This window comes from Rhinopithecus roxellana, chromosome 20 (genome assembly GCF_007565055.1).
Source record: "Rhinopithecus roxellana isolate Shanxi Qingling chromosome 20, ASM756505v1, whole genome shotgun sequence".
NCBI classification, from domain to species: Eukaryota; Metazoa; Chordata; class Mammalia; order Primates; family Cercopithecidae; genus Rhinopithecus; species Rhinopithecus roxellana.
Window position 1 is genome coordinate 45,628,118 of NC_044568.1, and position 12,236 is coordinate 45,640,353.

General features: G+C 45.8%; 1 protein-coding gene across 1 annotated transcript in view; it reads left to right on the forward strand.

Moving 5' to 3' along the window:
- The window catches only part of UMOD (uromodulin), a 22,531-nt gene extending 10,295 nt beyond the window's left edge, over positions 1 to 12,236 (forward strand). Inside the window, exons 7-11 of the mRNA XM_030924403.1 lie at positions 4,155 to 4,400; positions 7,760 to 7,922; positions 8,486 to 8,567; positions 9,688 to 9,729; positions 11,912 to 12,236. Coding sequence (XP_030780263.1) covers positions 4,155 to 4,400; positions 7,760 to 7,922; positions 8,486 to 8,567; positions 9,688 to 9,729; positions 11,912 to 11,973 — 595 coding nt within the window. The 3' untranslated portion in view covers positions 11,974 to 12,236. The remainder of the gene's footprint in view (positions 1 to 4,154; positions 4,401 to 7,759; positions 7,923 to 8,485; positions 8,568 to 9,687; positions 9,730 to 11,911) is intronic.

Consider the following 12,236-nt stretch of genomic DNA (forward strand, 5'->3'; position numbering starts at 1 on the left):
GAAAAAGAAAAAAGAAGAAAGAAGAAAGAAGAAAGAAAAAGAAAGAAAGAGAAGAAGAAAAAAAAAGAGAAAGAAAAGAAAGAAAGAAAGAAAAGAAAAGAAAGAAAAAAGAAAAAAGGGAGAGAAAGAAAGATTTAATGTTGGCCGGGCATGGTGGCTTACGCCTGTAATCCCAGCACTTTGGGAGGCCGAGGGGGGTGGATATCTTGAGGTCTGGGGTTTGAGACCAGCCTGGCCAACACAGAGAAACCCCATCTCTACTAAAAATGCAAAAATTAGCTGGGCGTGGTGGTGGATGCCTGTAATCCCAGCTACTCGGGAGTCTGAGGCAGAAGAATCACTTGAATCCAGGAAGCGGAGGTTGTGGTGAGCCAAGATTTATACTACGGCACTCCAGCCTGGATAACAGAGTGAGACTCTGTCCCCAGACAAACAAGCAAACAGAAATAATTAATGTCGTTTTCCAAGGATGGTATTTGAAATTCCATTAATGATGACTTGCCATATGGTTTTTAGTTTTCAAGAGAGGAAGCACGGGGTGCTGAAAAGAATCTAGGCTTGTGAGATGTCATGTACTGTGGGCAATCCCTCAGTGACTCTCTTACTATGAACTTCTGTCTTCTTGTCCAGGAAGCCGAGATGTGGCAGCGCCACCTCTTAGGGTCACTGAAGGGACTAATGCAATGACTCAGGAGGGGTATTCCACTCAGGGTCTGGCACATGACATGTGCGCATGAATGGTCATTGCTGTTATAAATTTTTTTTCTAATTTATAAAGAAAAGATGATTAATTGGCTCATAGTTCAGGCTGTACAGGGAGTTTTTAACTGTTGTGGGATTTTTTTTTTTGAGTTGGAATCTCCCTCTGTTGCCCAGGCTGGAGTGCAGTGGCACGATCTTGGCTCATTGCAAGCTCTGCCTCCTGGGTTCAAGCGGTTCTCCTGTCTCAGCCTCCTGAGTAGCTGGGATTACAGTCACCCGCCACCATGCCTGGCTACTTTTTTTTTGTATTTTTAGTTCACCATATTGGTCAGGCTGGTCTCAAACTCCTGACCTCAGGTGATCCACCTGCTTTAGCCTCCCAATGTGCTGGGATTACAGGCATGAGCTACCGCGCCCGGCCACAGGCAGCTTTTTATCAAGGAGACTAGGAGAGCAGCTCACAAGTAGCCAGAGACCAGAAGATTTGGCTTTGAAGTCCTACTCAGATTCTCATGCCCCTTTCTCTCATCCCACCCCTACTCCCCCATTCCCTACAATACAGAGGAATGAAACCCACGCCACTTACAGCAACACCCTCTACCTGGCAGATGAGATCATCATCCGTGACCGCAACATCAAAATCAACTTTGCATGTTCCTACCCCCTGGACATGAAAGTCAGCCTGAAGACCTCCCTACAGCCAATGGTCAGGTGCGGCCAGAGAGGGTCCCTGAGGCCCCTATACGATTCTACCCCAAAACCCCTTAACCATGAGCTTCTCTGTCAACTGCCACCCACAGGGAGCTGGGAGTGAGGATTGGGAATCAGGGTTGCCCAGTGGAAGAGTCAGGAATTCTGGAGCCCAGGTTCAAATCTAGACTTTGTCATAAGTGATGGTTATGCACGGGCCAGTGGGGGACAGAGTCAGAGCACTGCCTGGTTCAAGCCCCAGCTCTGTCACTTACTAGTTGTATGAGCTTGAGTGAGTTGTTGAGCCTGGCTTTGCGAAGTTGACAGCCCCTCTCTGGGTGTCAATATTTTCATCTGTGAAATAGGTTTAGCCATACTTGTACCGCCTTTCTTAGAGTACAGCACTACTCTAAGAATCAAATTATATGGGAGGATCGCTGGAGCCCAGGAATGTGAGGCTGCATTGAGCTATGACTGTGATGTGAATCAGATTCAACCATTAAACTGATGTAGATGATTCCGATGTGAATCCAATATTAGAGTCTCTACTTTTAAAAGCGGCAGGATGGTTGTGCCAGAGAGCAGGAAGGGTCTGAGTCCAGACTGCTGTGGAACTCTGGGCAAATCGTATTTCACATTTGGACCTCAACTTCCTTCCTTCTCTGTGAGTGAAAGAAATTTGATTATAGAGGGATTTAAAACTTATGCTCTTTGCAAGTGTCTTGATAGGGGCCAAGGGAGGTGCCCTGGCAGAGTGCCTGCAGGGGTAAACTATTCATACTGGGTGCCACATAAGATTTTATTTCATTTTTTTAAAAAGGAACTGTTGCTAAATAAAATTGAAAATCTTCAACTAGGATGAATCACAGACCAATGATGGAAAAATAATAGTCGTAATAAGAAATAAGATTTATTGATTGTTTATTTATTTATTTATTTATTGAGACGGAGTCTCGCACTGTTGCCCAGGCTGGAGTTCAATGGCATGATCTTGGCTCACTGCAACCTCCACCTCCCAGGTTCCAGCAATTCTCCTGCCTCAGCCTCCCAAGTAGCTGGGATTACAGGTGCCCACCACCACACCCAGCTAACTTTTGTATTTTTAGCAGAGACAGGGTTTCACCATGTTGGCCAGGTTGGTCTCAAACTCCTGTCCTCAGGCAATCCAGCCACCTTGGCCTCCCAAAGTGCTGGGATTACAGGCGTGAGCCACCGCGCCTTGCCAAGAACTAAGATTTATTGAGAGCTTACTATATCTCAGGCATTGTATCTGGTGTTCTGCCTGGGACATCTCATCAAACTCCTACAGCAGCCCTAGGCGACAAAAGTATTATTATTATTATTATTATTCCCATTATACTGATGTGGAAATTGAGGCTTACAGAAATCTGAGTGACTTACCCAAAGCTGTAAAGTCTAGCAGGTGATAGAGCTGGGATTCAGACATCAGATCCAGCGCCTCCACTTCACCATGACCTTCCCTTCGAGGCTTGCCCATAGTTTTCTGCTCTCTTGGCCAGCCAGACTCAGGAAAGGATGCTGGGCACTGATGAGGGTGCACAGCTGACTTGGAGGAAGAAGGGTGCTCATTGCAAGCTGGTGGCTGGAGCCTCACCTGGCCAAGCAATGTCCTGGAGCAATGTGGCCCTGTCCTCGGCCTGGTAGGCTCTGGGGAACAGCAAGTGTGCCCACATCTCTCTGTTTTATGGTTTTGTTTTGTTTTGTTTTGTTAAGAATCTGGGTCTCACTCTGTCACCCAGGCTGGAGTACAGTGGCACAATCATAGCTCAATGCAACCTCGAATTCCTGGGCTCAAGCAATCCTCCCACCTCAGTCTCCCAGGTAGCTAGGACTACAGACACATGCCACCACCCTGGGCTATTTTTAAAAATATTTTTGTAGAGACAGGGTCTTGTTATGTGGACCAGGCTAGTCTTAAACTCCTGGTCTCAAATGATCCTCCTGTCTATGCCTCCTAAAGTATTGGGATTACAGGCGTGAGCCACAGCACCTGGTCCCTCTCTTTGTCTTAAGTTAGACATCTCACCCAAGTCTTCACTGATAACTCAGTTCTCATCTGTAAAATGGACTTCCACATTTCGGAGTATTTCTCATGTGCCTTATTTCGTGAGGTATCAGCCTTACAATGTCCTTTGTTGGATCATCCAGTGAAGTTCACATCAGTGTGGCTGTTTTCAGTGTGGTTAAAAATAAATCATTTATAAAGCTCAGTCTTCTGCTGTAGATGTTAGTACATCACGATGGAGACCAGGATGCAAGTTGTAGGACTCATCATAGCTCAATCCCTTTTAACCTGTTCTAGATTGAGACTAAAGAAGGAATCCAGGTGTTTCTCTTAATAATTTGCTTTTTGCCATCTTGAAGGCTACAGGGGTAGCAAAGGCTACAGTGATAGCAAGTGAGGGACTGGACGTGTTACTTGAGATGTGATTGATCCATAGACCAGCAGCATCAGCAGCATCCAGGCTGCTGGATGCTCAAGGTCCTGCATTGTCACAAATGCAGGACCTTGAGCCCCACCCCAAACTCACTAAATCAGAGCCTGCATTTTATCTAGATCCCAAGTTGACCTGTATGTACTTATTGCGGTTTGCAAAACAACAGTTGGTGGGTTCCAGTCTTATTGCTGGATAAAAATGCAAATAACTGCAAGGGAATGCCCAGGAATGCAAACCAGAGAAGGTGGCTCATCTGTGGATGTTCTCAGCCTGGTCCTCTCACCAACCCTTCTCCCCCGGCAGTGTCCTAAACATCAGAGTGGGCGGGACCGGCATGTTCACCGTGCGGATGGCCCTCTTCCAGAGCCCTTCCTACACGCAGCCCTATGAAGGCTCCTCCGTGACGCTGTCCACTGAGGCTTTTCTCTATGTGGGCACGATATTGGATGGGGGTGACCTGTCCCGATTTGCACTGCTCATGACCAACTGCTATGCCACGCCCAGTGGCAATGCCACGGACCCCCTGAAGTACTTCATCATCCAGGACAGGTAAGGCAAAGGTTCCTACATGGGAAATGGGAACCCACAGGTAGAATTAAGAGGGGGTCTTCGGACTTGGAAGAAGGAAAATTGCGTCATCTTTTTTTTTTTTTTTTTTTTTTTTTGAGATAGAGTCTCGCTCTGTTGCCAAGGCTGGAGAGCAATGGCGCGACCTCGGCTCACTGCAACCTCCACCTCCTGGGTTCAAGTGATTCTTCTGCCTCAGCCTCCCAAGTAGCTGGGATTACAGGCATAGGCCAGCATGTCTGGCTAATTTTTGTATTTTTAGTAGAGATGAGGTTTCACCATATTGACCAGGCTGATCTCGAACTCCTGACCTCAAATGATCCACCTGTTTGGCCTCCCAAAGTGTTGGGATTACAGGCGTAAGCCACTGCGCCCAGCTGGAAAATTGCATCTTTATATTCATTACCCTGTAGCGGAGCCTTAGCATTCCCACACCTTATAAATACAGGCAACAAACTACAGAAATATTAGCAGGTTGTGTGAAGTCATTTATGGTCATCAGTACTTTTTAGTTACTATAGCATTAGAATTTTCACTAGACCTTATTAATGAATTATCAAATACATATGTATTTGCAAATATATGTATTTATGTGTTATATATTGTATGCATTTTAAAATATTATTTCTGAAGAGAGATGTACAAGCTTCACCAGAGAGCTGAGTAGGGTTTACAATTCAAAAAATGATAAGAAACCAGATGGAAAGGCTTGCCCAGGGGAGCAGGCAGCCCAGCACCTGGGGGAGGAGTAAGGTGTGGGCATGGTTAGCCAAGGGCCAATTGAAACTAGGACACAAGTGTGCTACCTTTTACTCAAGAGGCACTCGATGACTATGAGTCTTACCATGAGAAGGTGGTTCACTTTCTCATTCATAAGTTGAAAAGATATTTTGGAAGCTTGCTGTGTGTTGGGTTCTGTGGACTTCACAGTAAATAGAAGGAACAAAAACCTCTGCCCTAATACATCTTATAGTCTAAAGGGGGAGGACAAACAATTAAATGAAAGTGAAATATGTAGTATGTTAATGACAAAGAGGTTATAGAAGAAACAAAGCAGGAGAAGGAGAGAGACATTTGCAATTTTAATTGCATTGTCAGAAAAAGCATTCCTGAGAGACAGTGGTCGGTTTCCATTAGGTTATCTTAGAGTCTGCCTGGTTATATCAAGGGAATATTTTCAGGTGAGTGCTAATGTGATGTTCATACTTCTGTGTTATCTGGAATCTCCCTTTGCAATAAAAACAAAGCAGAAGTCTGTTTCAGAGCATTTTACAATTAACAGTGTCTAACTCAAACTTAATACAACTCTTTTGTTGATCTTGTCCTCATTGTATGGGCCTGTTCTATTTTTATGGCAAATGATACTTGTCTGCCATTTGAAGTCATGACCTAAAGATTCTTCTAGAAAATAAATGTATTTCAGTAAAAAATACAAGTGGATTTCAAGAAAATTGGTAAGTAAATAATAATAGAGATGTTGAGACACACAGGAAAATGCTCATAAAGGTGGTATCTCAATAAAGAAAAAAAGAACTGAAATTTGGAAACTGTTGGCATGACCTTGATTGGAGTATCACAGAGATTTGGGTTCAAATCTTGCCTTTGTCATTTCTTAGTTTTAAGAAACAGGTCAACTCATCTCTCTGGGTTTTTCGGTTCTCAGACATAAATGGGGAAAAATAATACCTGCTATGCTGGGATTTTAAAACTTGTTTTTCATGAGTATAAAAGTACAGCAGTGGGTCAGGCACCGTGGCTTATGCCTGTAATTCCAGCACTTTGGGAGGCTGAGGCAGGCAGATCTCCTGAGATCAGAAGTTCAAGACTAGCCTGGCCAATATGGTGAAGCCCATCTCTACTAAAAATACAAAAAAATTAGCCAGGCATGGTGGTGTGCACCTGTAATCCCAGCTACTTGGGAGGCTTAGGCAGGATAATAGCTTGAACCTGGAAGGCGGAGGTTGCAGTGAGCCGAGATCACACCATTGCACTACAGCCTGGGCAACAAGAGCGAAACTCGGCCTCAAAGAAAAAAAAAAGTACACCAGGGAAGCTGAGGCAGGTGGATCACGAGGTCAGGAGTTCAAGACCAACCTGGTCAACATGGTGAAACCCTGTCTCTACTAAAAATACAAGAATTAGCCAGGCATGGTGGCAAGCGCCTATAATCCCAGCTACTCAAGAGGCTGAGACAGGAGAATTGCTTGAACTGGGAGGCAGAGGTTGCAGTGAGCCAAGATCGTACCACTGCACTCCAGCCTGGGTGGCAAAGCAAGACTTCCTCTAAAAATAAAATAAAATAAAAGTACAGCAGGGACATTGTGGAAAACTTGGAAAGCTTTGAAACAGAAGCAGGAAAAAATGTAGGTTGTGTCTATGTGTTTCCATCTGGGTGTGTGTGGGAGCTGGGGTGAGAACTGCCAGTCTAGGATAGGTGTCAGAACATCACAAGGCACGAAGAGGAGATAAGTCAGGGAGATAGTGAAGGTGACTGGAGGGGACACATGAATGTCCAGGTTGGCTTGAGTACATGGAGCCCTCACAGGCCATACTGTCTGCCTTTCAGGAATTGGGTCCACTTAACCTCAGGGCTTTTCTTTTGCCAGGTGGAGTCTGCACTTTTGGGGCCAGATCTGAATTATGGGAGACACAGAGCTAAGAGTGAAAAACACTCCCAGAAGGTCCCTTCTCAGTTTTGCAGTCAGTGTTCAGCCTCCCTCGTAAATCAACTTTGAGGAAAGAGTGTGAATAGCAGAGAGAGTGCCCAGTTTGCCTCCCCAGAATGCCCATGGGTATCCTGACCCAGCCCAGCACACGTGGGAGTCTCTGCATGCTCTATTTCGGGTTTCTCTTTGTAACTGTGCTTGGGCGCAATGGTGCATATGCGCAGATGGGTGCACATACTCCAATTTCATCAGTGGCTCTCGGTACCCAGAGGTTTCCATTGTTATAATTATACCACGCATATTGTAGATAGCACATAGCAGCTAATAATTTTTGAATGTAATTCCTGGGAAATCAGGAAGTGCTGACTTTTGGAGAGTTTCAGCTCTGCACTGATGACAGCTTCACTTTAGTATCAAATATATAAAGCACCTATGGCATGCTACACACAGTTCTACATACTTTGAGAAATTAACTAGTTTAATCCTTACAGCTATCTTATCACATGGGCTGCAATTATTTCCTATGTACAGGTGGAGAAATTGAGGGACACGAGATTAAGTAAGTTGCCCAAGGTCACACAGCTAAAAGGTGACAGAGCAATATTTGAACCCAGGAAGTCTGACTCCAGAATCTTTGTTTAACCAACCACATGAAATGATGTGTAACCCTCCCAGATGCCCACAGACTAAAGACTCAACTATCCAAGTGGTGGAGAACGGGGAGTCCTCCCAAGGCCGATTTTCCGTCCAGATGTTCCGGTTTGCTGGAAACTATGACCTAGTCTATCTGCACTGTGAAGTCTATCTCTGTGACACCATGAATGAAAAGTGCAAGCCTGTGAGTAGCCTCCCCTCCCCCAACCCATCCCTTATAACCAAAGACATTTGGCCACAAAGAAAGCAAATCAATATTTCTTCCCTGTTTCCTGCTTTTACCACAGGGATAGAATGAGCAATAAGATGAGGTGGGTGTGGCTAGGCAGGAAACCTAAGCTGCCGGGAAAATCAGGTGGGATCTGTGAAGTGCGGCAGGCTGGTAAAAGCTCTGGCTTATCTGCAAGGTTGTGTTCAAATAACAGGAGCTGACATTTTTAAGCACTGTGTCCACTTTATTTGTGTTAGCTTTTAATGCTTCACAGTAACTATATAAGGGAGGTATTACTAGTTCCCTTTCCTCATGAGGAGAGGGGCTCAGAGAACTTCAGTGGCTTGCCTGAGGTTATGCATCTGTCTAACAAATGGCAGAGCTGGGACATGCATGAACCCCAGTATACAGGTCTCCTAACAACTTCTGCCTGGGGCAGAAGGAGGCACCTGTGAGGTGGGCAGTCCACTCCATGTGGCAGAACCACATTCAGTCTCCTTCATGGAGGGTGTTTTTCTATTGCCCTCTCCCTGTAGACCTGCTCTGGGACCAGATTCCGAAGTGAGAGTGTCATAGACCAATCCCGTGTCCTGAACTTGGGTCCCATCACACGGAAAGGTAAGAGAACCACTCCCTCCTCAACATTCCTGGCTGGGAATGATCTCTGGAGAGGAAGAGGGATAACAGAGCCTGGCACCTGGGCACCTTACTGAACTCTGAAGAACTGGTAGCAAGTGGATCCTCTGGGGCAAGGTGGAATACAGACTACCTTCCTTTTACTATTCCCATTCATTGCACAAATATGATTTGTGGATGAATGTGACACAGGACACAGGGGAGGCCAGACAGGCAGGAAGGAATGTAGATCATGCAGACATGTTTGCACACACATGAGGCCACATACATACATTCATATTTGTAGTAGATGTGCGCCTACTCTGTGTCTGGGGGTCTTGTGATGAGCAGAAGTAGATGGCCCTGCTCCCGTGGAGCTTGTGAATCAGTGAGGAAGGTGCCATTTGAATAATCCCATGTAGATGTGTGGGATCTGGGTGGTGCCAGTTGATCCATCAAGTGCAGGGTCTGCAATGTCTCAAGCACCGATCTTAGGAGTGGTTTAGGAAGGGTCAGAATCTTGTAACCTCCAGCTGCATGACTCCTAAACCATAATTTCTAATCTTGTAGCTAATTTCTTAGTTCTACAAAGGCAGTCTAGCCCCCAGACAAGAAGAAGGTTTGTTTTTGGAAAGGGCTGTTATCATCTTTGTTTTAAACTGTAAACTGAGTTCCTTCCAAAGTTAGTTCAGCTTACACCAAGAAAGGAACAAGGACAGCTTAAAAGTTAGAACTAAGATGGGGTCGGCTATGTTGGCTCTGTTTCACTGTCTCAGTCATAATTTTGCAAAGGTGGTTTCAAGAGTACAGCTTGGGCAAAGCGCCTGTGGCAGGAGGGAGCCTGGCCTGTTAAAGGAACTCACAGAAGGCCAGGGGAGTTGTGTGGGATGAGCTGCTGCAGACCTTGTGGGGCCTTGCAGTTCTTGCTAAGGGTTCGGACCTTTCTCCTGAAAGCAGTGAGAGCCTCTGATGGGTCTGAAGTAGGGGAGTAACATGATCAGACTTGGGTTTTGAAGAGGTAACTCTGGCTGCGAAGTGAAAAGTAGATTGAAGGGGTTTCTCCCAGGCTGCTTGCCAATCTTATGCATTCTTTTTTCACTGATCCTTCTGTTTTTCTCCAAAGGTGTCCAGGCCACAGTCTCAAGAGCTGCTTTTAGCAGCTTGGGTAAGTTCAGGTCCTCTCTGCAGTGGGACCTGTTCCAGAACTCTCCTGGGGGCTTCTATCTGTTAACTGTTAATGCTTCATAGCACCTCTATAAGGGAGGTGTTACTAGTTCCGTTTTCTAAATGAGGAGAGTGGCTCAGAGAACCTGAGTGGTTCTACTGAGATCATGCATTTATCTATTAATTGCTAGAGCTGGGACGTGTGCTCCAGTATACAGATCACTTACTTTATACACACACTTATTACAAACTTGTACCCAAAGGATATGCACACACTCCAGATCTGCATCTTGGGCACTTACTGAAGCTCCAAGGCTCCTAACACATTTTTCTAGATTCATTCAATGGGTAACAAACAGGCCTGGTGCAGTGGCTCTTGCCTGTAATCCCAGCACTTGGGGAGGCCAAAGTGGGTAGATCACGAGGTTAAGAGATTGAGACCATCCTGGCCAACATGGTGAAACCCCATCTCTACTAAAAACACAAAAGTTAGCTGGGTGTGGTGGTGCATGCCTGTAGTCCCAGCTACTTGGCAGGCTGAGGCAGGAGAATGGCTTGAACCTGGGAGGCAGAGGTTGCAGTGAGCCAAGATCGCACCACTGCACCCCAGTCTAGCAACAAAGAAAGACTCCATCTCAAAAAAAAAAAAAAAAAAAAAATTGGTGACAAATATTTCTTGAGTGCTACTATGTGCCAAGAACCATGTTTAGTTCTGGGGTGAACACAACATACAAGAAACCCTACTTCTCTGCTTCTTCTTTGCTCTTCTGACTGCCTGGGGTCCCAGGGTGTGCTGAAGGTCTGGACTTGAGTTCTGAAGAGGCAACTGTATCTATGGAAATGCCTGGGGTGCCTGGACCTAGGGCTGTACACATGCACACATACCTATGCTGTGTCCCAGTAGTACATATGTGCACACAGACACAGGCATGCGCAGATAAGCACTTGAGAATGTAGGTCATCCAGACATGTTTGCCCACACACACAAGGTCACATACATGCATTCATATTTGCATGTACAGATGCACAGAAAGCTGCAATTGTCTGCATGCATATTTGTGTGTGCAGACGTACACACACTTATTGGAAACCTGTACCCAAAGGATATGAACATACCCCGGATCTGTATCTTGGGCACTTCCTGCAGCTCCAAGGCTCCTCTCTGACACCTTTTCCTAGATTCATTCAATAGGCGACGAATATTCATTGAGTAATACTATGTGCCAAGAACCATGCTTAGTACTGCGGTGAATACAACGACCAAACAAGAAACCCTACTTCTCTGCTTCTTTGCTTTTCTGACCACAAAGGCCAAGGACAAGTGGCATTTTTATGGCCACCTGTCCCTGGCCTTTGTGGTCAGAAAAGCAGAGAAAAAAATGCATTTTTATGGCCATTTTATGGCCACCATTTTTATGGCTACTGAATTGTCTAAAAATCCAGGTGAAAAGCAAATCTATGCAACAGCTACTGGTATCTGGATCCAAGGAGGTTCTTACACTAACCTGGCTTTTTTTTTTTTTTTTTTTTTTTGAAGTGGGGTCTGCTCTGTCACCCAGGCTGGAGTGCAGTGGCACAATCTTGGCTCACTGTAACCTCCACCTCCTGGGTTCAAGCAATTCTTCTGCCTCAGCCTCCCCAGGAGCTGGAACTACAGGCATGCACCACCATGCCCGACTAATTTTTGTATTTTCTAATAGAGATGGGGTTTCTCCGTGTGGCTAGGCTGGTCTTGAACTCCTGACCTCAGGTGATCCGCCTGCCTTGGCCTCCCAAAATTCTGGGATTAAAAGTGTGAGCCACCCCACCCAGCTAACTGGGCATTTGACCTGAACTAGTTCAGCCCAGTACTGGTGAGCTCAGAGATGGAGAGTCACAGCACTGCTAAGAGGTTTGCCCTCTGTGACTATCCCCTAAGGTCTCTAAGGATGGTTGAGTAGGTTGGGCACTGTACAAGAGTGCCCTTTTGAGGAGGTACCAAGCCTAGTGCCAGAGGAAAGACTACCTTTTTCAAATCAGTCCACCTTTTTCAGGGCAGATAAAGAGGAAGCTTCATTTTTCAAGGAGACCAGCCCAGAGAGGGGGTCCACTTCTGATTGGTCAGTCTAGAGGAGGCAGCTTATGTTAATTTGCATAGAAGTACAGTAGTACTAGCAGTTGCCCTGTAACTGTTTTCTTTTCAGGACTCCTGAAAGTCTGGCTGCCTCTGCTTCTCTCGGCCACCTTGACCCTGACTTTTCAGTGACTGACAGCAGAAAGCCCTGTGCTCCGTGGCTGCCGTCTCACTTCCTGCTGGGCAGGGGGCACGATGTAGGCCAGTGCTCCAGCCACAGAAAAGAAAGTTCATGCTTTGGTCAGCCTGCCTTCTTTTCTCCCCTTTAATCCTGGCTGTTGAGAAACAGCCTGTGTCTTTAAATGCTGCTTGTTCTCAAAATGGGACTTGTGATGGTGTACCTGAGGCCCCCATCTCCTTAAAGAGTGTGGCAAAATAATGAGTTTTAAATCTCG